The sequence below is a fragment of the Toxorhynchites rutilus genome, chromosome 2, assembly GCF_029784135.1.
Source record: "Toxorhynchites rutilus septentrionalis strain SRP chromosome 2, ASM2978413v1, whole genome shotgun sequence".
NCBI classification, from domain to species: domain Eukaryota; kingdom Metazoa; phylum Arthropoda; class Insecta; order Diptera; family Culicidae; genus Toxorhynchites; species Toxorhynchites rutilus.
The window spans coordinates 332,295,154-332,321,834 of NC_073745.1; the positions used below are offsets into that span (position 1 = coordinate 332,295,154).

Consider the following 26,681-nt stretch of genomic DNA (forward strand, 5'->3'; position numbering starts at 1 on the left):
ATCTCAAAAAAAAGGATGATTGAGATATGTGTATCAAACGAACGAATTTGACTTGAAGAACACACTATGTATTTTCTGCAATCCACTCAATATCGGTATCAAATGAAATTATTTGACTGATAGAATACAGTACAATGCTTTTATTGTAGAGAAATATTCTAATGAAACAGATAATATACTAAAAACTATAAAATAAAATAAATAAAAAAAACTTTTTAAGTTAAACGGTGATTGAACGTAATAATGTACTAAAAGCTAGAAAATAATTAGGCAAGTAGCAGTTAGTAGTTATTACACCTCTCCTTCATTAGTCTAGGGCATTGATAAGACTAAAATAAAATCGTGGGGCACGTTGGATTTCCATTATCCACAATTAGCGACTTTATGATACGTCCCACGATTTTATTTTAGTCTTATCAATGCCCTAGACTATACCGTGAGTATATTCTTTCGAATCTGTAAATCAGCAACCAGTTAAATTCAAATCTAGCATACAAATTCAAGCAATCTATTCGCTCTACGATTCCATCTTTCACATCCAACTTCATTTTTTTTTAATGTTGCTGAAATCCATTCCCTCCAATGAGAATTTTAAAAAAACACGTTTTTCACTCCACTGTACCAATAAAATAGCCATTTATTTTCATGTTGAAATATTTTTTCTCAAAATAAGTCATACATGGAAAATAAAAGTAAAAATTTTAGACTGTTTAAAATCGGATCTAAAATTGTATATAATTGTATTGTAATATCAATCATATATAATTGGGTCCGATCTGTACTTTGAAAATCATAAAAAACACAATACAATATGTTGAAGAACATTGAAGTGTAGTATAAAAAAGGGGTATACAACAATAGTTCAAAATAATGGACGCAGTGGTTCACACCCAACAGGGAAAAAAAGGAACATGTAAAAAAAAGTTTATTTTACAAAACGTCTTATCTAATTTAACGTAATCATTACTACTGAATCATGGGATTGACATAAAAAGCTCATAAATAAGCGAAGCAGGATAATTGATTTTCGTGAAAACAACCAGTTGTGAAATAAACGTAACGAAATTCATTTGTTGCATTCTCAGGATACCCAAAAATAACCTCTGCCGCCATGAGTTGAAATACACTGGAGTCGCTTTTAGAGCGGGGGATACCGCGTAAATTCCAAAATCCGCGTAGAAAAAAACCACGCAAATTTCAAAATCCGCGTAAAAAAACCGGGTAACCGGGTAATTTTCAAAATTCGGGAAAAAATCCAACAAACAGTGAATTATTAGTTTAAAATGCAACCCATATTCTACCAATTCATTAACTGATTTTTTTTTGCATGCTACAATCATGATATCTGTATTTCCTTCTATTTCTCAGCTACTAATCAGTGATACAATACAAAATTATTTCGTGATAAGTCCCATCAATGAGCATATTGAGTTTTTACCTAGTTGATAAGTGCCACGTTAAAAAAAACGCGTAAATTTCGAAATCCGCGTAAAAAAACCGCGTAAATTCCGAAATCCGCGTAAAAAAAACGCGTAAATTTCAAAAAACCGTGTAAAAAAAAGTCGAGTAAAATAAAACCGCGTAAAAAGCGACTTCAGTGTATACGATAAATTAGATATGGTGCAATGATTGTGATTGAAATAGCCGCTGTAGAACTTGTCAGTATCTCAACTCTACTGAAAGCTATTGGTATTCCTTCTCCAAAAATACGCTCTCTTCATTTGCTTGTCGTTCTTTCTTTGGCAAACATAAAAAAATATATATTTACGGCATGCCCTTTCAGCATATTTGGCTCTACATAATGTGACATTTACAAATCTATATTATTTTTTGTATATGAGTAAATTAAATTTGAATTCATGAGTTTCAGGTAAATAAACATCAAAATTTTGTTCTCGATAAGTTCTAAAAGTCGTCTGAAGACAGTTTTAATGTATAATTTAAATATAAAAAATATAAAAAAAAACCTTTTACAACGTAGCAACGTAGATAGAAAGCGCTAAAAACAACTTTATGGAAGATATTCATTCTCTAGACAAAAACTGTCTTCGACAAAGTTATTATATATGATGGAGAACTCATTTCAATGTTGTCAAAAATAGCGTGACCAATTTTTTTTGGATGAAATCAAAAATCTAACTTTCTTATCTCTATAAATAGAGATAAACATAGTTCGACAAGGTTGTAGCTTCAGTTATTCTAATCAACGTCAAAAAAAGATTCGACGGAGTCATTTTAGGACTTGAAAATGATGGATAAGCGAATTTGCCTCATCTGTCTTATAGTCCAGGCTATACCTCTTCTGACTATCACTGGTTTCTATCGACACAGAGTGCTTCCACGCTTCAATTCAGAACAAGATGCAACAAAACTAAATCACAAGATGAACGTTCTTTGAGTGTGTTTCGCTAATTTAATTTTGTGGAATGTATCGTAAACGTTTCAATAAATATCTACTGGCCATCGAGAAATCAATTGCTCACAAAACAAAAAAAAAACAGGAAAAGGGATAAATCCAGACATTCTGCGTAATAACCGTTTCGATTGAACATCCACTGCCCATCATCTCGACTCTTCTAACCTTGACGCAGCTTGCACATGCACATTCACGGAATGAAGTGTGAAAAATGTGCGCTTTGTTGCGCGCGCATTACGCGTCGCTCGAGACGAGAAGGTTGAATCCTCGCTCACATGATACCGTCGTCTCTATCATTAGAGACCGACCCGTGTTACACGTTTGATGCATTAATGATGGCAATTATAAATTAATTGCTATCTGATGTTCCCCTCCCGTCGTTTCATAGTAAACAACTCTTAGGTGGCGCCTGCCATCCCCACACTGTTGTTTTGTTCAATGTAAACGGAAGGGCGGTTCCAGCGATTATAAAACAAAAACCGTCCTCGTCCGCGTCCGTTCCGTCAGCTGTAGCTGTTTGAAGGGTTGGCATTCTTTGTGGTCGTTGGATGATACGGGATGGGTCGACTGTAAAAGCGCGAGCTTTAATCCCTCGATCGGGATTTGCGGGAGAAGCCTGGGTGGAGAAAGGACGCAGGGAAGTAATCTTGCGGACGAAGGCATTTATGGATTATATAAGCGGGTTCTGTCCTTTCGCAAATAGCGCGGAGATTTACGGCGCGTCCCGTTTCTGCGCGATCACCCTTCTCCCCCTCTCCCACTGGATCATCGTTTCGCGTCGCAAACGTGTGTTGGATGAATATTAATAAATTCGTGCTAGCCGACAAAGCGCTGCTCAGCAGCGCTACTTGGAGATTGGACGGATTGTTCTTTTTGTTGATGGGGCGCTTTTGATGATATAATACACTTGGTGCGAAACGGGGCGTGGGATTATAATCTCGTGAAAAGAGCACGTATAGCTGGGCTTGATTGTTCAGCGAGTTACTGTTTTAGGATCACGATACATTTCGTGACTGTTCATCAAACATTTAGAACTCATTCACGTGAATCGTGAGAAAATCTAGAACATCACTGCTATTGCAAATTGGGCTAGGTCTAAGCAAACTATATTGCATCAATGAATTTAGAAATATTATGATGTTCGCGAGTGCATTTTTGCTTGGAGTTTTCTGTCAACTCTAGCCACTTTTCAAATATCTTGTTCTCAAAGCAAAAAAAAAAATCTGTTGAAAAAAAATAATCTGTTGAAGTCAAACGTTATTCCGAGATATTCCGGGAGCAGATAACCCCTATAATCTAGTGGGCCCCCATAATCTAGTGGGAGCTTCGAGTTGGAGGCCATGTCTGACCCAGTTTTTTGTCAACAAAATAACTCCAACTCGCACTGCGTATTTTCGTACTAGTCATTCAGAACGCTAAACACAAACGGAAAGTAGTAAACGTTCAAATTTAAAATTTCACAAATTTCTACATTACTCGAGAATTATTCAAGCAAACGAAACCAAATTTGACATGTGACGGTTTTAGGGTGCAATTTTTTTTTTTTCGGTGGTTACATACTCCTCCCCCCTCTCTTTGGGGGGCTGCCATACAAATGAAACACAAATTTCTGCATTACTCGAGAATTAATCAAGCAAATGAAACAAAATAAGGCATATGGAGGTTTTAGGGTGCTATAAATGTTTCTATGGTGGTTAGACACTGCACCCCCTTCTCTAAGGGGGGCTGTCATACAAATGAAACACAAATTTCTGCATTACATACTCGAAAATAAATCAAGCAAATGAAATGAAAATGAGAGAGGTGTTTTTTTTTCGTTTTGCGTTAGGATTTTTCAAAGTTAACATGTTTTCAGTTTTTGTTCAATATCCCTATGCTTCTAGACTATATCTATGCTACTAGAATCCAAGTCTGGTATTTTTTTCGAAGAACTCATTGACTTCAAATTGATATACCGATCATCTGAATCGGCTAAGTAGTTCAAATGTTGTGAATCTTTGGAAAAAAAGCCTTATTTGGAAAAAAAGGAACATCGGTTAATTTTGAAAAATCATAACTCGAGAACAAAAAAAATTGATGATTCCTTTATATTACTCCCAATACCGGATCCAGTACGCTTTTATTGTATCTTAATCACTCTATATCTATGAAGCAGTGGCATCTCGTGAGCAGATTGACTAGTTGTGCACCTACACGGTGACCCAAAACTTTTACTCAATATTGCGAAATGGGGGTTAATTAGTGCTCGAATATTGTTTTCTTTATGCATGAATTTTAATGGGTTGGCTTAATGGGAACTATCTCGTGTTTCATCGTATTTCAAGCATCTTCTGAGTCTAATTCTAATTTTGGACATTTCTTAAATATAATATCACAGTCTTGTTTTCGGAAACAATTTTTTTTGGCATAGGACTATGTCTTTGATTTCTATATAGGGGGTAACTCTACGAAAAATGTAACGATTCATTAAGAGTTTTCAAACACATATTACTCAAAGTCGTTATTGCGACATATGTTGTGTTGTATACCATTAGACAGGAAATTTATCCAGCAATTTTTTTACTTCAAACGGAAACAGAAAATATAATAAAAAAGTTAAACAATTTGACTCGCTTTCCTCCCTGACGAAACGAACAATATGTTTGCCTACATTCGGGCGTTAGTTCATAATGTTAATCGATGCGTATTATGAATTATTCTCCATTTGCCGGTAATAGGCATTTATCAGTTGTTGTATTGTATGTTGTCCAATCAATTCGTGCTCTATTCACGTTTTTATCGTGTGAGTCTCGCTACTAACAATTCATGTAAAGTTGGTCCACGATATTATGATATCGATTTTGTTTGGTAATTTAAAAAATGCAAATAAAGAATATAACTGGCTGCTGATTTAGAGGTTCGAAAGGGGATACTCACGCATATCGCAATCTTGAATAGTCGTTATCTTAATATATGTATGTCTTCCTTAGAAGCCCGCTTCACTTCTTCGTATGCACTTGCCCATTGTCCTCTCCCGTTCCTATACATAAGCAGAACTTAGTTCTTACCTGGTTATAAAGTTATTACAACTCTCGACAAACAATGTTCCAGACAACGTGGCCACGAAGCAGAAATGCTATTTGACCCAGGCTTATATTTATGTAGATCTCAATTATTTAGACTTGTGTATAAAAAGGATAAATCATGATTCCGTGTCTTCTGTCTACATAATTGAATAAACAGAAGAAAAGGGTAGTAATGGCTTTAATGGTATTTTTGTGCCAATTTCTGAACAGAATGTGGTTCCGGATTCTACCACGTTATCTCATCTAACCCGTCTAAAGGATACAAGTTCATACAGAAAACATTTTTTTCAGGGCTTCCATTTAATGTATCCAAAGAGATTATGAACAATGAAAAAAAGTTAATTCAAATGCAATTACTACACACAATCTCAGTCCTATGTCAAGATCCCGTCCGTGCCCCTAGGCTCTGTCCCATCAACTTCTTATTAAAATTCTTCTAGCGATACAGTAATGAAATTATTCGTTCTGTGCAATGGGCAAATCGATCAATTATTACTCAAATCGGTAAAAAAATACTCAAATATTCGACACAAAACACGACAAGCAAATATTCAGATATTGGATGCCTGAAATATTTTTTCAGTCCATTCGTCAAAATTGTCGGTACGTGGTTAGATTATCTTAAATGTTTCAAAATATTTCGTTTTTATCAATCTGTGTGTAGATATACGTAATTCTCGTGCACAAATTAAAGTCTTCTTTACATCCTCAATTCACGCCGTTCGTTCTTCTTTACTATCAAGAACGCTTGCGTACACGGGGTAGCCAAGTTCCTTATGATTTTCGTACTTTGCATACGTTTCTTTAACACGTTCGACGCCCAACGCGACGTTTTTGAGTTTCTTACAGGGCCCAACATGCGAATAAATTATTAAATGAAGATCAAACTTAGTTTGTAGATAACTTTTACATGATCTAACAATGTTTGTTTTCAATTGAAAACGATTTGATGACAATAACACATGCCAAAGTCATATTCTAGGGGTCTTGCAAAAAACTGCAGTACAAACCATCCGTACTATATATCAATAAAAAGTATAGTATAAACAGTATAATATTATGGTTATGATTTTATTATTTTTCTTCATATCCTATAGTTACATTTAGGTGCCTATTCTATCAAAACGAGGAAACTGTCACACATATGTGGGTGACGGGGCGTCGAAAGTGTTAATTGAGAACTATAGGCTGTGCTAATAAGCATAGTGGAGGCGCTACATTTTTTTTCTTTTTGAAATATTAGGTTGTGCAGTGCACGAGATGCACACAGGGACGAGACGCCACTGTTATGAAGTAATCTTACATCGAAGATTAATCGTGAAACATGCTCAACAAATTTAGCGTGTATCTGTCAAAACGCGATACGATCCAGCACGCGACAAAGCCACCGCTCGACGGTGGGATGCCCCCAAACGTAAATATATCCGTATTTATGTGTCCCCTGACTCATACAGTTATGCTGAAATCGACCGGGGAAATAGTGAGAAACCCGAAAGAACCCCGAAAATATAGGTATCAACTTTCAGTTGTTGATTACCGCGCCAAAGTCGTCGGCTCCATTTGATTCGGAAGGAGGGGGGGGAGGCAAAGTGGGCGGCGGCGACAAAAAGTAGAGAGTATACATGATATAATATTATGGGTTCATATAAAGAAGGAAGGGGGCAACCCAACGAAACAAGCGCGCTAATGGCGCTGCGAAGAAAGGGAGTGGCAGAAAACAAATCTCACCTTGGCGAGGGCAATTAAACCAAGAGCATTATGAGTTTGTTGTTTCCACGCGCGGTGGGAGGTCTTTCCTTGGTTTAGCTTCTCGGGCGGTATTATGACTAATACTCACGGAAAGCGCCAAGAGTTATCGTATTTCATTTCTGTTTACTCGGGATAGTTAGTGTTAGGGCCCTGGGAAGGTGCCGCTTCAATTTCCTCTCCCCGATAACGGTTACCGGTTCTCGCTTTGTTGCTGATTCTTCCTGGAAGGATACACCCGATGAAGGAGCTGAAGGCTGAATATTTGGAATCATATTTATCCTCCGAACCGAGGGGGCAGTTTGCCAACTTAATAATATAAGTATCATCATATACAGCCTAAATAAATCATAAACATCGCTCGGAGGCTCGAGGAATCGATATCAGTGATGGAACGGTTCACTGCACATCATCGCATGCTCTAAATTACGAGCATTTTTTGGACCGAATCCCACCCATTGTGCAAAGAGCCGGTCGGCAATCGGGAATCGATACGCGCTCTTCAATAGCACGATTTGGCCAAAAATAAGTGCAGAATGCACGTATGCTCGGTACGGTTTGCAATGTTGATAAGCTCGGTCAAGGCCAAATGCCGCTGCTGCTGCTGTTTATGCATGGAGAAAAGGAGCATCGCTGCGTGGAAATTTTTCGGATTGTTTATCTTTTGCATCTCCATGGACAAATTATTTTCCAATTGAAAAGCCCACAGGGAATATGAAAACGTCCAATCTTCCGATCTTTAATCGTATTGACGAGTTGACCATTTGTAATCAGTTTCTAAAGTCGAGAAAGCCACCAACATCAGTCAAAGTCGGAGAAAAACTTCTCGTTCCCACGTTCTGTCCTTTTGCGATTCAACCCTTTTAGCCTCGTTCATCAATTGTTTTGCCGCTCCACTGAACTGAACGTTGAGAGGGACCCTACATTCCTCCCCCGAAAAACTTTGCTACCGCCTTACAAAACAAAAAATGACGGATGCCAGTGAGGACTTTAAGAAATTGCTGCACGCCGAATTTAACTTAATTTAAGGCTACCGCAGATCTTTGCGGAACTGAAGTGACCGCTGCTTTCTACAAAACTAGTTCCGAATAGCACACAGCACCCAGAACCACTCAAGATTCTCCGCAGCGGGTGGCACCAGTTTCAAAGGATGTTCCAGTCTCACTTTCTTTCTTTCTCCATTAAATTTTCCCCTTCCACTTTTTTTTTCGCGATGGCCTCACAAACCCCGGGCAGCCCAGCTTTGGGGGAGAAGAAGAGGCGCCTAGGAGTGGGACATTGTGTGTGATTGTGTGTTTCTTCTTTTGTTGGATTTCTTCTAAATTCGGTCGAGACGCTGCTGTGGCACCAATTTTACGGCCATTATGTTCTTAGGACATTAATTATTCATTGTGGAAAATGTTGGGTTAGGGTTATTTTTTTTTTGTATTGTTGGATCCCCCACAAGCCATGTGTTCGTTTGATTGGTTCCGGTGGAAGGGGAGGACACAAGCTGCTCGCCAAAACCTAACCGAGGGTAATATTTTTTTTCCGACAAGCCTCAGAAATTTTGCTTGAAAGAATGTTTATTTATTGTTCGATGCTTTTTCGAGTTGGAATCAAGGGCTTTGAGAATCTTGCAGTCCTTAACTATTTAATTTCAGGGCCTAGATTTTGGTTCCCTATCGAAGAAATATAATTGGTTCCGGAAACTGAATTTCTCTCGAAGCCATCAAGTCAAGACAAATTTTTTTCCAGAAAAGTTGTTCAAATAGGCAGTTGAATTCTCCGCCACACCCTGACGCGCCACCACACCTGACAGGTATCGGTCACGAGGCATAAAATCATCAATATTGATTTTCGCTGCTCAGCTTTCGAGAGCACGAAACTATGCGCAGCATCCAGGAATTTTTCACGTAAGCCTGCCATTATTTTTGCCCCTTTTTCGCTTCTCGACGCTTCGCCGGTGATACCGTCTAGTGCTTCATTGGAATATATTTGCGATGGATTTCGCGAATCATTAGTAATAATTCCGCCTCTTCTGCTGACATCGGCCATGATGAGCTGCTTCCAGATTATACAAAATTCGTCATTCGATTACGCAAGAACAAGTAGTTTTTTTTCCTTCTTTTTTCGCCAGTAAATCCCAACTGGCGAAAGACAATCCAAATCGATATCGGATACGCTGCTCTTGCCGCCTTGAATAAAAATCACATTATTGTATTATGATTTATCGAACAAAGCGGAAGGTGGCTCTGCCATGGTTTGTTCTTTCCCTTTTTTTGTTCCCAACCGGTAGAAGAAGGAGGTAGGGAATCCGTGGAAGCGAAATGTAAACGGTTATTGGACGATGTTATGGGAAATTGGAAATCACGTCGATGAGATTCTTGTTTTTTACCTCGTTCACTCTGTTCTTCCCCACACTGTTTTGTTTTGTGTTTTGTGTTTTATTTTTGTTTTGCTGGAGTGTTTTCGGTGACTTTTATGTGCCACCCACACCTCTACTTTTTCAACGGTTACGGTTCCGCGCCCGGTTCACATCATCGGCACAGAAGACAGAACAGAGCACATTGGTGACATTTGAAATGTGTTGTCTCGACGCCCACACACATGTGTCGATTTTAATGTTTCCAGAAACTTAAATTCGATAAAGCTTGGAAGGTTCCAGGTCAGCTGCTGCTGCTGCTCCTCCTCCTCGGATCGAACACATTTCCGTTGAAAGCGCGCAACGAAACATACATTTCTTGAATTCAATTTGTACAGCTTTTCATCGGAATCAGAGATGATTATTAGTGTTTCCTTACGTTGAAATACATGATTCGCTCCAATTTGCAAAGCATGTTCCGCAGAAATGTGATCACGCTTGATTTCCGTGGGAGAAGTTGCATTCAAATGTTGGAATACGAAATGGAAAAAAATATCGGTTATATTTGTGCAAGTCCAAACGAAATCGACAAATGACAAAACATAAGTATTTTTGATTCGGATGAAAGTTTGTATTCCGTTTGAGTTGGAAGAAATATGAGTTTTCCACAGCAATTGGGAATTTTTTGACTCAAACGTAACTTTTCGAAAGGGCGTATTGATTTTAGTAAGAGAAATCTTTGATAATCTATATCTCAAAAACTATGACTCGTACCGAAATAGTGTCTTAGAAAGACTTTCTTCAATTTTCCATATAAAATAGTAGTCATGTAGAAAATTCAAAAAAAAAAAGTGCAAGATGGTAAAACTATTTTTGACAAACTTTGTGGAACATCGAATTTTTATGAATTTTCGAAACTTCGAATCTTTGTATTTTTTTCCTTTATTTATTTAATTAGGCTCAAGTGGATAAAGAGCCATCATCAAGCAGTACATTTTTAAACTATTTGAATATATTATAACGACATAATCTATAACTTAAGTCTAATTAGCTAAAACTACAGAACAATATAAAAAAAATATATAATTTATTCCTTCGTTGCCTCGTCGGTATTATCCTCGAATCTTTGTATGTTAACAATCATTTTTAGCCACAAATTATGAATTCTAACGTGATTTAAAACAGAAAAGCTCTTTATCAATTTCCTTTTAAATGCAGCGATTCTCGAAATATTTAAAAAAATATTTCTAATTTATTGTCTTTTTTATATTAAACAAGCTGACCCAGCAAACTTCGTCGCGCCCAAAATTTAGTTTTCGTTATCACATCCATCTTTTCTTACTAAGCGCTGTTCATGGGACCAATCGCAGAATTGTTCATTGATTGATCTTCTAATCTACCCTTTAAAATTGCCTTTTACTATAAAATTCCTAGTACTTCTACCAAACCTCGTAATTATAATATCAAATTATTTTCAGACACAATTCTCGTTCAAGATTTTTCAACCACTTGCAAATACAGGTCAGACTCGATTATATGTGATTCGATTATATACAATTTTGGACTCGATTATAAACAGTTTGAATTTTTTTTATACAGGTCGGACTCGATTATCCGGAGTATTGATTTTTTTTCACTCCGGATAGTCGAATCCTCCGGATAATCGAGTCATAAAAAAAACTAATTTTCTCTCGGTAAACGTAATATAATTATGATTTGCACTTATTTATTAAACGGTTTTATCTAGGTTGACCCGTTTCTATGTTTGTGACTTTGTAATTTTGTAACTTTGTTGTGTGTAGCGCTGTACCACATTTAACTCCCTTCCTGTTGACCGATTGATTTGAAATTTGGAACACATCTTTATCTCTGGTGTCATTAAAAAACTGCGTATTCCATGATCTTGAAAATCCAAGATGGCGGCCGCTACAAAATGGCGGATTATGAACATATTTTCAAAATACCATCATCATGGGTTTTCCCAAAACCCCATCAATATGGGTATAGAATGAAAGGGCTTGACCAGTAGATCACAATTATTTAGGGAAAATGTAAATCAAAGATGGCGACCGCTACAAAATGGTGGATTACATGTTTTCTCAGAACCGCTTCAATGTGGGTATAAAATGAAAGGGCTTGACTAGTAGAACACAGTTATTTATGAAAGATGTAAATCCTAGATGGCGGCCGCTACAAAATGGCGGATTACACATTTTCTCAGCACCCCATCAATACTACCTACCTATACTACGATGTGCTAACTACCAACTGCTACTTGTCTAATTATTTTGTAGCCTTTAGTACATTAGACCGTTTAACTAAAGTTATTTTTACTTATTTTATTTTCTAGTTTTTGAGTAAATTATTTGTATCAATAGTATACTTCTCCACATTAAAACCATCAAAAAAATTTTTTTTAATTTTTATTTCTTACCTAACTTTCTTCGGAATATTTTGATAATATACTGCATTCTATTAGTCAAATCATTTCATATGATACCAATATTGAGGGGAATGCAAAAAAAAACATAGTCGACCATTTTGTGGCGGAGACTTTTTTTGAATTTATGTTGTTCATAGTGTCAAGCCATTCAGGCATTTTTCAGCGGCGGCCAAATTGAATTTTTCAAGATCATGGAATACGCAGTTTTATAATGACAGTAGAATTAAAGGTATGTTCCAAAATTTCAGATCAATCAGTCATCAGGAACGGGGTCAATTTTTCTATTAATGTGGGACAACCCTACAGAACACTCAAACATACAAACAAACAAGGCAAGCTGAATGGACCCATTAAAAAGGAATTGTTTATTTGGGAACTGCGGTCATCTTGGATTTGGATTTTTCATGATCTACTGTGTTCTGCCAGTCGAGCACTTTCATTTGATACCCATATTGATGGGGCGGCCACTTTGGATTTACATTTTTCATAAATAACTGTGTTCTACTAGTCAAGTCCTTTCATTTGATACCCATATTGATGGGGTTCTAAGAAAAATATGAAACCCGCCATTTTGTAGTGGCCGCTATTTTGGGTTTGCATTTTTCATAATATTGATTTGCATTCTACTAGTCAAGTCCTTTCATTTAATACCCATATCAGCTCTTCAAAAGGGAATTATATACAAATTATTCAAAATTTCCGAGAATCAAAAATAAAATACTCCGGATAATCGAGTCTCCAGATAATCGAGTCTCCGGATAATCGAGTCCGACCTGTATTTCAAATATGACTTACTTCACGAAAAAAAATCACCTTTCAACGTTAAAGTTAAAATTTAAGTGGCTTTCATATGTACAATGGGGTCCAAATCGTGATTTTTGAAGATTTTGCTTGAATTTCCACCAAGAATTGTTTATATAGATATTGCAGCGGAATTAAGATAGATAGAAGTTGGGTGTCAAAAAACAAATTGTACAGCGACTACAAAGCTTTAATTGAATTGATAGAAACAACCAAGTTCTATATGTATTTCTAGAATAAAGTTAATAATTACACATTAAAAATGACTAACTTTGAAGTTTTTCACTTCCAAAATGTTATTTGAATCCACTAATTTAGATGTTTCCCAACCATATGCTGTAAAAGGGAAAATAAAGGAAAAAATGAGATGTTTCTAAATAGCAAAAAAAAAGACGGGTGGGTAATGTCGGGGACATAACCGGAGTGACGTAGGACTATACAAAGGGGACAGCTTTTGTTAAATATATATTATATACCTACCTATCTACCTTAAAAACGGATTAGTTTACTGTTTACTCTTCATGAATATGTTGATGGTTCTGAAAAGAACCTTTGGTGTTGTGTTTTTGTTATCACTCGATATTCCTATCTTGTTCGGTTAAACCTTCCTGTTTAGCTATTGCGTTTGCCACTCGCCACAGCTTTCACAGTTGGAAAATTTCTTCCCATCCAGCTTGTGACATATTTTACAGTATATTACATTCAATGGCACGTCGCATTACCACCACTCAGTATCGGATTGGAGGTAATTTTAACCTGTAATTGAACATTTGCGATGACAGTGGTACAGTGTCAACTTTCAATGTGGGGTCATAATTTGGACCCCGAACTCTATGTTTACAAAAATGTCCAACTAAATATGTCGCTTTACTGGTCCGTCCAATTAGCTAAATGTCGAGATAAGTGTAAATTAATGTACTTTCAATCTAGAAGCAATTTAAGAATTGGTGAAAATCAATAAGCTCAGAACAACTGCCAAATTCACATACTCATATCCTGGCAAACAAATTATGAAAAAATCAATTTGTGTTTTATTATTATTTTGGATATTGTTTTAGAAAGCATTGAACTGTATTTCCTAAACTCTTTTTTGGAAGGTTTAATGGCCCTGAAAAGCGCCTTGTTTTATGGAATGGTTCCAATTTAGAAAACTTAGTACTCGTGGTTTTGAAAAAAATCATTTCGAACGCCCTCGATGCCGCCTTGTTCTGGATTTGACCAAAGCAGTGTGTATAAAGAACAAACTTTTTTCTTCTGCTACCTGATGCCGTTTTGCGATTGCGTTTGCCACTCGCCACTCGCTGCAACTGCCTGTTGTCTTGATGTCCACCGAACCGAATGTGTTCTGTTCCGAATGCGGGTTTTCTTATCGTCGCAAGCAGCTTTACCAGCTAACTCGATCACTTCGGCGGCCGAAACTATATAACGCCGGCTAGGTGGACTGGTGCACTGGTACTAACGCGCTCGACCTAGCTACCCTTGCGGGGAACTCCAGATCAACACGTTTCGAGCGGGATTTTGCCTTTCCCTTCACTTTTCCTCCTTTACCATGTTCAGACATGGCTGCTTGGGTTGGTTTGTTGATGTGTTGTGATGCGCACCGATGTGGTGTACGGTTTGAATGAGAATGATCGTTACGGCAGCGGAGCGGGGATTTTAAGCTGACTGGCTGGCTCGAGAATTACGCATGTGTGAGACTGCGACCAATGTTTCGTTCATTTTTTTCTTTTTCCTTTCCAATCGTGGTTCATTCTATTTCGCTGCTGCTCTGGTTGCCCGTTTTGGTCGGTTCGATTTGAGGAGCACAAAATGGACCAATCAAAAATGGGCACATAGTGCATTTTGACAATGCTTGATATTTCACAATTATTCAATTATTTATCTCAAGAAAAATGAAATGTTATTCGTTATGATAGATGCGTAGATATATTTCCTATCAATTGATGCAAAAACCTTTGCGATCTATTGAGAAATGCTCGAGTTATAAGCGTTCCAAATCTTGCATTTTTTCCTACTTGTTCAGTGCCTAGATTTCCATTTCACCCCCTATATCTTCCGGTTAGACGTAGTCCTACGCAGAACATGTCAATCGCGAGAATTTACATACAAAAATGTCGTTTGTAGTAATCTTTCAAAGAAAACATGTAAAAGTAGATGTTAGAAGAACTTTTTCCTGTAGTAGTATTGGTTATTGTGTGGGCTATGCATATAATATTATTCAGAATTAAAAAAAAACATTGTTTCGAATTTCAACCAGCCTTCAAGCTGTTCCAAATGGATTTTCCGGTGAAGGGTTTCCGAGTTCGTAACGATACCCTTTTTACACACCGCTGCTACTGCACTTTCCTTCCAGTTTGAGTAGGGGTCAGTTTTAAGCCCTATTTTACTCGTTTACACAAAGTGACAATACTAATACACAGTTTAATTTAATGTACAAAATGTTCATTTAACACAAAAATTGATTTATTATACTCGACTCTTATTTAAACTACGTATAATTGAACATAAAATTTGGCTGATTTTCGGCGGCCGACTTGCGCTACTAATGGCTGAAGTTTTAACTCTACTAATACTATTGTCGCTCACGTGCGCTATTTAGCAATAAGCGCGTAGAGAGAGAGAATCAAACAGCGCTTTACAATTTTTCCTTTACGCTCATTCCGTTAAATTTCAGCTCCAGTGTACACTGGCGGGGAAATTCTAGCCTAGGCATCGCCGGTGTAAGGTTAGATAAATAAAATCCCAAATTAAACTGACTAAATGTCTTCCTATTGAAATCCTACTTTTTGATAAATGATATATAGTGTTGCTCCTAGCTTATTCTGATTCTTCTATGTTCATAACTCTCTTTCAAAGGACATTAATACGACCGCAAAGGGTTAATATTTAACATAGTTTTTTTTTTCATTTTATTGTTTAAAAGTTTGTTTGATACATTTTAATGGTAATTCAAATAATTTCTCACATATTGTTTTCGACAAAAAAAAGTAGATCTTCTAGTTTTTTAGTTAGAATTTGAAAAAAATTAACAGAAAAAACCAAAAATTCGTCAAGGCCAGTTTACGATCTGCTATCGTGCTGAACGGGCGTGCTAAAGCTGTTCCATATGCATTCGTTTGAGAGTAATTCACTGGGTCAATAGATTCTACTGAATTCGTTTCATTTTAGAATAATGTCCGAAGTGATAGGCGAGCAAATTTTAGGAAGAAATAATAAATGTGTAGTCCTACGTCAATAATGTCGTCGAGACACCTTCTATAATTTTTTGATTTTATTTTAGCAAAGCTTTATGTATATTATTTCAAATGGCAAATTCAGTATTAAAGAGAGCACAATTGATATTGACGAAAAATTAGTAAGAATAAATTGTATTCTCCAGGTACCTTAAAAAACTCCTTATTGAACTGCAGCATATATTGTCACCTCATCAAACTTACCTGTAATGATGTAAAATAAAACATAGATTAGAAAATGTTCGATGAAATGAAATACAAAAATTTGAAAAATTCAACTGATGTATCATTAATATAAAATATATCACGAATGAAAATAACCAGGTTCATCGGTGTGATTGAAGCGCTAAAGGTCATGGTCCTGTATTGCGTTGTCAGTGAAAACATCTGAAACAAAAAAAAACAATTTGACCATTGGAAACCTATATCCAACACCATAATACCTTCGTGCACTGCATCAACACGATTCCTCCTGAAAAGCCATCTTGCTGTGTAACAAACTACCAATACTGCTACGAGGGAGACTACACTCACAAAAATGACCTTTTGATTAACCCACCGCTCGGAGCCAATTTTGTGATTTCCGGCACAGTGCATTAACCCCTCGATTTCCTGTTGCTGGTAGCCTTCATCGCAAACGCAAACCCCCGGTTCCACACAAAAACCGTTTGTACAGTTTTCACAATCCGCTTCACAGGCGCCTGTACGATTCGACAGCTCGAATCCTTTCAAACAAGAGCAATTACCCGGGGATTCACACCACGCATTACTTCCACAATCTTCACATAGTGGATTGCAGCTGTAGTTACTTTGCGCGTTACCGTAACCATCTACGCAGAGGCAAAGGTCAGCCTCACATCGTCCATAGGGAGCTTCGCAATGTCGCTCACAGCTGGACACACATCCACCACTTGTTTCGTCCAGCTCATAGCCATTCCAACACTCGCACCAATTCGGGTCAACGCAGGTTCCATTCCCACAAGGCTGCTCCTCGCACACCGGTTCACAAGTGTCGTTCTCCCCCCGAGAGTAACCTTCCAAGCATACGAATCTCCCCGGTTCCACGCAGATTCCATTCTCAGGCAACTCACCACAAAAAGGCTCACAGCCATTCGGAAATTCATTCGGAAGCTCATAGCCATCCCAACAGCGACACAAGTTCGGCTCCTCGCACTCTCCAAATGTACAATTGACCACCTCCGGATCACAGAACGGACGACAGACAGTGGAATTCTGCTGGATGAACCCAGGCAAACAGCTGCAAACGTCAGGCTCTGAGCAAGTCGCGTTCACACAGTCTTCAGCGCATTCCGGTTGGCATTCCTCCATCTCCATCGTTCGACTATATCCCACAGAACACTCGCAGATGTTTGGACCAATGCATTCTCCGTTGCGACATGCTGTTTCGCATATGGGGCTGCATAATCGTGTTCCGTTTCCATCTTCCGTTGATGAATATCCTTCGAAGCAAACGCAGCTATCGACGTCAACGCATTTACCGAAGGTACAGTTGACAACGGAAGGATCACAGATCGGTGAACATTGCGTCAGCCCTTTGTCTGATGTCCGCTGGTGACCATCCCAGCATGCACAACGGTGCGGAGACACACAGTTGGAGTTAACGCAGGGTGGTTCACAAATCGGTTCGCAAACGTTTGGAGTCCCGGACGAAGATCTGTAGTCTGGATTGCATTCGCAGGTTCCGTTCGAAAGACATTGGCCGTTCACACAGTTGGGATTGCAGGCTGGTGTACAATGAATCGTACCGGATTCGAGAGACTGCTGTAGAATGAATCCACCGTCGCATCGCAGAATGTTGGGAGCGACGCAGTGACCATTTTGGATTACGACGTAGCGCGGGTCACAGATAGGAATGCAGTTATGTCGATCGGTGGCGGACAACTTGAAACCATTGAAGCATTGGCAAGTGTTCGGTGCTATACAATCTCCATTTATGCAGGGTAATTCGCAAATGGGACTACAGATATTGGTTGGTCGATCTACAAATCTTCTGTAACCTCGTAAGCAATCGCACATGTTAGGGTCAATACATACGCTATTGATGCACACTGGTTCACATACTGGAACACACCTATCATGGCGGAAAACATAACCTTCGTTGCATTCGCAACGATTAGGTTCGATGCAGGTTCCAAACTCGCAATCAACTACGGTGGTATTGCAAACTGGGTCACAGCTGTTGATGATCTCGATAGATGGTTCGTATCCCTGAAAGCATCCACAGATGTTCGGTGCTTTACAATGTCCGTCACGACAGGGAGGATCACAATCCGGAACACATGTACCAGACTCTTCGTCTGGTTTATAGCCTGCTTTGCAGGAACATTCGTTGGGAGCTGAACATTGTCCGTTCGTGCAAGGGCGCGTACACAACGGAACGCAACGATTTCCAACGAATTCGTAGCCGAGCTTACAGCTGCACCGGTTTGGTGCTATACACGTTCCATTCCCACAATCAGCGTATTGTGGATCACAAACCGGATCACAGATGTGCGTTAGTTCCGACAGTTGCTGGAAACCATAGAGACATTGACACTCATTCGGTTTTACGCAAGCTCCGTTTTCACAAGGAGGGTCGCACACTGGAAAACATTCATGATCCACTAGAGGATGTTGTTGGAAACCAGCGCTACACGAGCAATTCCCTGGACTGTTACACATTCCGTTGATGCACTCTGGTACACATATGGGAACACAAGCTCTCGCATCCAAGCGGTAGCCTAGGTCGCAGACGCAAACATTTGGAGCCTTACACTGTCCATGCGTACAATCTAGATAGTTTGGATCGCAGACGGGGGAACAGATGTGCTGATCGGCAGATTGATTGAATCCACCTTGACACTGGCACAGGTCAGGCTCGATACAGTCGGCATTTTCACACCGCGGATCACACACTGGCCGACAGACGTTCGGGTTGTCCTCGCTTTTTGTGTAGCCTTGATGGCACGTACATTCGTTGGGTGAGGAGCATATGCCATTCACACATGGCACTGTACACTCGGGAATACAAGTTGTACCATGAAAGATGAAACCATCATCACAGCTACATCGGTTGAGTCCAATGCATGTTCCGTTACTGCAATCAATGTACCGTGAATCACATGTCGGATGGCATACACTCGAGGATTGTGGGTCCTTCCGAAATCCGTGAAAACATGCGCAAGTGTTGGGTCCAACACATTCAGCGTTTTCGCAGGGAGGCTCGCAACTTGGGACACACTCGTTACTCTTCTGAGGATTCCGAAGGAAGCCAGTATTACAAACACATTGTCCGGGTACATTGCAAAACCCATTAAAACAGACGGGATCGCAGATTGCTTCACACTTCCCTGTAGACAATTGGTACCCAGCCTTACATGCGCAGGTGTTCGGCGCCACACAGTCACCGTTCTGACAGTCTACGTAGCTTGGATCACACACCGATGCGCATTCGAATCTATCATCTTCCGACAGTTGATATCCAGGGAAACATTTGCAGCGGTTTCTTCCAACACAATAACCATTCCGACAATCCGTGTCACACTTCGGCGAGCAGATGGTACCATTAGCGAAACCGAACTCCAGCATCATCGGATTGAAATACTGTTCTTCGGGACAAACGCACTGGCGGCTGTTAGCACAATGTCCTCTGAAGCAAGCATCCCTGCAGCTCGGAACACAGCTCCCACTGGAATCAGGCTCGTAACCTTCGTGGCAAATGCACTTGTCCGGTGCGACACAGTCCCCGTTCTGACACCGTTCGCAATGCGGTTCACACTCATTGTTCACCTCGACGAATCCCGGATTGCAAGTGCATCTCTCTGGAGCCGTACAGCGTCCATTGCGACAACCGGAACTACACGCGGGAATACAGCTTCCATCCCGCAGTAAATATCCCTCACAGCAGCCAGATTGCATCTCGAGTCGATAGGCTAGCTCACAAGTGGTCGTGTAGTAAGAGTAGTCGGCCCATTTGTTATACCAACCTGACCAGCATTGGTAAGCACAGTTTGTGTGACCGGTCTGTCTTTCGTAACTTCTTTCAATGTACGGTGTCCTGAAACAATATCAAATATTATTGCAAGGACGATCCTGGATGATCCGGACTTTATACTGGATTCGTTGCATACACCGGTCTCCCACAACGATGGGAACTATCGCCGCGAGCAACAGCAACACGTTGAGTTTCATCTTGCACTGGACGAAACGATGCAAAAGTGATGCAATTTATGTATCCTAATCGCAAGGAATGGGTCACTTTTATCATAAATCGGACTACGTCTACAGCGCATGATAACATTCGGAGAGCACTATAAGCGCATAATTGAGACGGATCATTCATTGCTAGTGTGACTCATCGCGATGAATCAGGGCAACAGAACCTCGTTCCTGTTTGGACGCGTTTTTCCTTATCAACAGTAAGCCGCCTCCGATTGGGCTTAAGACACACACATAGTGGGATCACTTGCTCCTTCTTTGCAATGAGAAAAAAAAATCCGGAGAAGCATGATAATCGCGTACAAGAATAATTTTTGACTTATGCAACATGAGTGCACCCGTGGCCGAGTGGTTAGCGTCTCACATTGTCATGCCGGGTGTTCGGGTTCGATTCCCGTTCTGGCCGGAGGATTTTTCGTCAAAGAAATTTCTTTCGACTTGCACTGTGGTCACGCGTATTCAAGAGCTTGCCCCTCGGAATACATTCAAAGCGTGTTATTTGGCTTAAGAAATCTCAATTAAGTATTAATAAATGACGCTAATTAATGCATACGTTGAGACGGCAAAAGTTCCACAGGGAACGTTAACGCCATTCAAGAAGACAAGAAGAAGTTATGCAACATGAGAACGGTTCAATGTGTGGCAAATACCGAAAAATACTCAGGGCAGGGCATGAGTGAAATGCTCAATGTGTGTTTTTTCGATTCGAAAACCGAACGGGAGTGGAATTTGAATAAATAAAAAGGAGCGACCTGGATTGCGAATAGGGAGTTAAGGTTTGCGCTTTAGATCAAGGTAAAAAGCTAATGAAGACAGAATGATATTAACCCATTTCAGGCCAAGCGTTCGAAAAATCGAACAGCAACTTTGATAATTTTTCATGTCTTTGAGAAGCAACCATATGGTAATGTTTTTGGATCAAAAGATAGCGTAATTTGTTAGCTACCACTTACCATCAATTTTATTCAGTTTTGTACAACTTTATTGAGCAATGGATTCGATTTAAAGCAAGTATGTATGGAAGGTGTTTTAAATTCAAATAAAAACCCCCAATAAAATACAAAAATATGAAAATTTTCCTACAGTATTACTTTGATAAAACGATACACATTGTATTGCAGGGCAAAAATCATTCGATTGATCCTCCTGCAGGGAAATAACAGCCGGGAAAATTGAGTGTTCGAAAAATCGAACGTTGGCCATAACGAACATTTTTTTCTGCTGAATTAATACCAACACATCTAGCCTCCGCAGCGCTCTCTGGTTTGTTCACTTTAGAAGACGGAAGGTTTTTTCATTAATTTTTGCATTCTCAAATGTGAATGTTCGCAAGTATTGATTAATTAAGAAATGATTTGTTGTCCATAATAACCTTAGGAGTCCATAGAATTTCGTGTCTGGAGGATCTGGAGGAAATCTTCAGTACGTGTAACGAGGATTCTAAAAGGACTTCTGGTGTCAATATTCTTCCGCCGGATCCGGTGGGCGGTCTCATCGATGAAGTAAACCTAAGTGACGATTCTGTCCAACTGAATAATAACACCTCAAACTCAATGTCGTTGTTTTTTCGCAGCGTTTTTGTACTTTGCAGGTTTTGGGAAATGTTCGATTTTTCGAGAAATGGATAATCGGAAAGAAATAATTCTCAAGCAATGATATTGCTCCACGGTCAATGATAAAAATAACAGCACTAACTTTTGTTTGAAAGAAAATGCCTGCCGGTAATAAGTTAAAACTACATGAAACAAGAAATGTCACATCTCAACATAAATTTATTAATTTAAGTCTTATTACTTAGGATTGAAAGGATGAAAGGATTAAGGCTTATACTTAGAGACTTTCATTCTCCTGTGCTCCCGGAATGTAAAATCAATGCATTTATGAATGCCGCATACTTGCTAATTGAAGTGACTTTTAGTTCGCAGTATGTTTGTACTTATAAAAAAAGTGCGGGTCTGGGCCAATGTTCGATTTTTCGAACAGTAATTTCCCGGAAAACGGGAGATGGGAAAAAATAATTCTTGAACATTGGGGATTCTTTAGCGTCAATAATCAAAATTACACCAATGGCTTTTGTCAAAAAAAATATTTTTACGGCTTGGTCGTTAATGGGTTAAGAACAATAGGTGAGTTATATCTGTTATAAGGTAGACGTAGGACTACCATTGGCTAAGTAATCATTTGTTTGAAGTAGCATCTGAATCCATCCCCAATGAATGAATGAATGAATGAATGAATGGATACTATGGAAGATCACTGAAAGATCTTCTCGTAAGTGAGAATGGATTAGTAAAAGTATGAAATTAACATTTATACAGGGAAAAAGAAGTTCAACTCCTTTTGCTTGGTTGGTGGTCTTGAAAAGGACCGAGAGATTGCGTGGTTTTGTAGAAGCAAACAAAAGATGATTGATATATAATTCACTTTTGTTCTGAAAACAATAAAGGGTGTACCGTTTACCATCAGCGTATACAAAATTCATTCTAAAAATTCGAGTTTGAGGGAGTAAAAAGAAACAATTAAAGTTCGTTTTGACATCATTCATTTCGCCCTTATATCCGAATGCGCGAACCTTGGCCTTAACCCGAGCCATAAGGTTCTGAACGGCCTCAGAATTGACAGTCGTGAAAAAAAATTGAAATACACAGTTCAGATATTATGGAAGCATTTGATCTGCCTATTGGCCAGTGATCGTAAGAGGCTTTAGAAGCTACACACAGGCTGATCAGGAAGAACAGGTAAGGACTTGATGAGCTATATGCTGCTTTCTTCTGACCCTTCCATAGCAGGGGAGAGAAAAATTACAGCGAATAATCATCACACGGATGTCAATGATATTTCTTCTTTTTTTGCTGATACAGTTGAATTTGATTCTGTTTGTCTTTTTAATGAAACTGAATAATTTACAAAATAATCGAAATATGTAAGAAAAGAAATAAGACATAAGCTTTCTCATCACATTAATTAAAAGAGGTGTACTTATTCATAAACTTACAAATATTTCAAAATAGAGAAAAAAAATTACCTTTAAGGAAAATTCCAAAATAATAAATAAATAATAAATAGTGTAGAGTTTCTCCTGCTATACAATACATGTATGGAATGTAAAAAGTAAATGTGACCCTGGAATAGAAAACATTTAAAAATTGAGAAATCAAATAGCGTTTGCGTAACTTTGCCATCGGATGAAAAATAAAAGATTATATTATTTGTGTATTATCCAAACAGGAGAAATATTCCAGAAAGCATTTTATTATTCATAACATTATTAATTTGGCGTTTAAGATACTTTTGCGATTATGTACAAAACGTTAGCCTTTTATGCAAACAAAATCGTATAAAACATTAATCTTTTATGCTAAGAGTAAGAATATATAAATCAAACATTGCCCTAGAGTAAAATGTATTTAATTGTGTAAAATGAAGCATTAGCAAATTAGACGAAAAAATGTATAAAAAAATGAAAACGGTGGCGTTTAGGTCACTGTGTCGTCGGATGAGATATAAAACATTATGTGTTATTAGCCTTTTATCTAAATAGGAGAAGCATTCCAGAGAACAATTTAATTTTATGTCAATATTAATATACTATACACTATTAATTTGGCGCTTATGACACTTTTGCGATTACGTATAATACATAAGTCTTTAATTCAAATAGTAGATTTCATCATAACTAACATTTTTTCCATTATACCTATTCGAAAAAATGACTATAAGAGTTGTTTTGATTTTTGTCCCGCATCCCCATATATTCAACGCACTGTGCGTCGTATTCCTTCACATATGTCTCGTGATCACATATGACTTCACATATGTCTCGTGATCACATATGACTTCACATATGTCTCGTGATCACATATGACTTCACATATGTCTCGTGATCACATATGACTTCACATATGTCTCGTGATCCATCACGCAGCAGTGTGGTTTCGTTAACTTCCGGGCACGGTTTTTGCGCCCGTATTCTGTTTCTCGTCACGTTTTGGAGATTTCTGAACCTTAAACCTACGTAGTCCAGCTCAAGTTTTGGTATTATGCACAAAAGCATTGCTCACATGTACCTTTTTAGCCACATCTCGAACTGAGGTATTCGGGTTCCGGCAATATCTTCAAAATTCACGATTTTCACTCCACTGTACGTAAAATAACCACTTAAATTTCACCTTAAAGTTGAAAGGTTACATTTTTTCTTGAAATAAATCGTATTTGAAATATAAAGAAAATCAAACTGTATAGCTCAAACGTAAATTGATAAGTAATTTTTGAGATGATGTTTTCACATTTTTTAATTATTAGTTACCATCCATCATTCTCGAGTTACAAAAGACTATTCCAATCAATTTTAAAGATGACTCAAATTAAAGATAATTCAGAGCTTAAAACAGCAACGTCAAAAATTAAATAGAAAAAATCCAACGAAAATTGAAAGTATAAATTATTGAAATCGTAAATAAAAATGCAAAGGTTAGCAAACATAAAATTATGAGCGGAGCAGTTGAAAAAAATAAATGGAAGTATTCAACAAATTTCATTTTATAATTGGATTGATTTTAGTTTAAGGTGGTATTCTGGTGTAGAGGCACGAATTTCGGACGTTTTTTCGAGTTCCGTAAAAATAAAACAAAGAATATTTTAGTATCCATTATATCATTATTTGTTCATCTATCTTTTAACAATAAAACAAAAATTTAACGGAGAAAAAATATTCATAACTAGAATAGTTAAGAGCTGATGAAACTAGAGAGTTAGAAAAAAGTTGTGCCATGGCGTACACAATTCCAGCTCTTCTGGTTATCTGAAACAAAAAATCGAACAGATTCTGAATCAGTAAAGATGCCGCTATCGCATGAACCTCGGACAAGTCAAAAACATCTCTTTCACAAAATTGCGGCCGTTTGAAAAACAAAATGCGGTTTAAACGTTTCTTAATTTTTTTAAAACAGTAAAACTTTTTTTTTTATCCCATCCGTTTATTAGGCTCATTTAGCAATTCAGCTGTCACAGAGCCGAATTTATTCGTATACATTTTTTATGTTAAGATAACTATTGTTGTATTTTATTTAGGCTTAAGATTCCTATCCATCGATAAACATTTGTTTTTTTTTATGTATAACACAGTAGCTGTTATGCCTAAGAATATTCCAATTCTATCGATACACAACACATGCCGCCTTTTTTCGGCGTTAGAATATTCCTATTGTTCGAATGTTCACAGTTGGACTGTTCACAACGGGACTGCTGATATGAGGCTTCCATTGCTGTGTTAGAATTAGCACCAAATACCGATGCAGCAGATCGTAATGTGAGCGGTAAGGGACTGGGATTACCGACACATGATGATTGTTGCGTGGACGTAGTAGCTAGAATAACACACAAAGATGGTCAGTTGAGGGGCCCTGAGTTATTAGTTCATGATCGTTCGCTTAGTAGCGGACACGCAACCAATTAGGCTACGAAGACCCCCTTCCACAGTAAAACTTAAAAAATGTCATATTTTAGAGGTTCATGCGATAGCGAGATGCCCTCAGATTGTAACCATATAAATTCGACATGAATCGGTTCAGTAGAACTTGAGATATCGTGTATGCCAGTTTCAAAACACTAGTTTCGAGAAAAACGCGTTTGAAGTTCATTGGTATGGGCGTACCTGGTTAGATACCGCATCACTAAAATGGCTCCAACTCGGTAAATAATAGGATTTTCTATAAGTCCTATACCCTATTCTTGAAAGCCTCAACTACAGAAATATGAAGAATTTTTTTTTTATTTTTTTCAAATTTCTAGATTCTATACTAGTAGTAGGTAGTATTCTATACCTTAAATTGAAAAATTTGAAACACATAATGAAAACGAAAAGATAGAAAGTCAAGGTAAGAAATGAGAAGTTAAATATCAACAGGCTAAAATCAAACTTGACTTAAAACTTAAAACAAATTAAAAGTTTCGAGACTTAAGCTTCATAATGGAAAAACATGTATTCTAAATTATTATTTTAGTTTAGTTTAGTAATTCAAAGGTTCAAACTCTAAAAAAAATAAATTAAAAAACTACAAATTGTAAAATTAGATGTCATGTTTGAATTTTTTTTTAAATAAATTTCGATTAAATGAGGAAAATAAATGTAAGATGGAAACTTCATAATTTGAAATTAAAAGTACTGAAGTTAAAGTTGACTGCAATAGGAAATAAACGGCAGAACCATACAATATCAAGCATAAACAATAAATTTTGGAACGTGAAATTCGTGGATTATTGAATTCAATAAAATATTTGATACTCAAAACATGAAGTTCTTGGAGTCAAATGAATATGAAATGTCAAAAAATAAGCAAAATGTGAAACAAATAAAAGGCAAAAATTGAATCTAAATCTATATACAGGGTCTTTCAGATTAAACGCTAACGCAACA

The 26,681-nt window shown here is 37.9% G+C and overlaps 2 protein-coding genes across 4 annotated transcripts in view; both read right to left on the bottom strand.

The window, feature by feature from the left end:
• The window catches only part of LOC129764363 (bifunctional heparan sulfate N-deacetylase/N-sulfotransferase), a 503,807-nt gene that overhangs the window by 399,511 nt on the left and 77,615 nt on the right, over nucleotides 1-26,681 (bottom strand). The window lies entirely within an intron of this gene.
• LOC129764362 (fibrillin-2-like) lies at nucleotides 14,797-20,238 on the bottom strand. 3 transcript variants are annotated; one of them, XM_055763353.1, is made up of 4 exons: nucleotides 20,163-20,238; nucleotides 16,492-20,105; nucleotides 16,370-16,435; nucleotides 14,797-16,252 (listed from the first exon to the last, which is right to left on the bottom strand). In XM_055763353.1, the coding sequence occupies exons 1-3, from the start codon at nucleotides 20,174-20,176 to the stop codon at nucleotides 16,395-16,397; spliced, it is 3,669 nt and encodes a 1,222-aa protein (XP_055619328.1). In that variant the 5' UTR covers nucleotides 20,177-20,238; the 3' UTR covers nucleotides 14,797-16,252; nucleotides 16,370-16,394. The 3 variants fall into 3 exon arrangements, with proteins under 3 accessions (XP_055619328.1, XP_055619331.1, XP_055619329.1); XM_055763356.1 differs by lacking the exon at nucleotides 16,370-16,435 and having other exon boundaries at nucleotides 17,140-20,105; XM_055763354.1 differs by lacking the exon at nucleotides 16,370-16,435 and having other exon boundaries at nucleotides 16,608-20,105.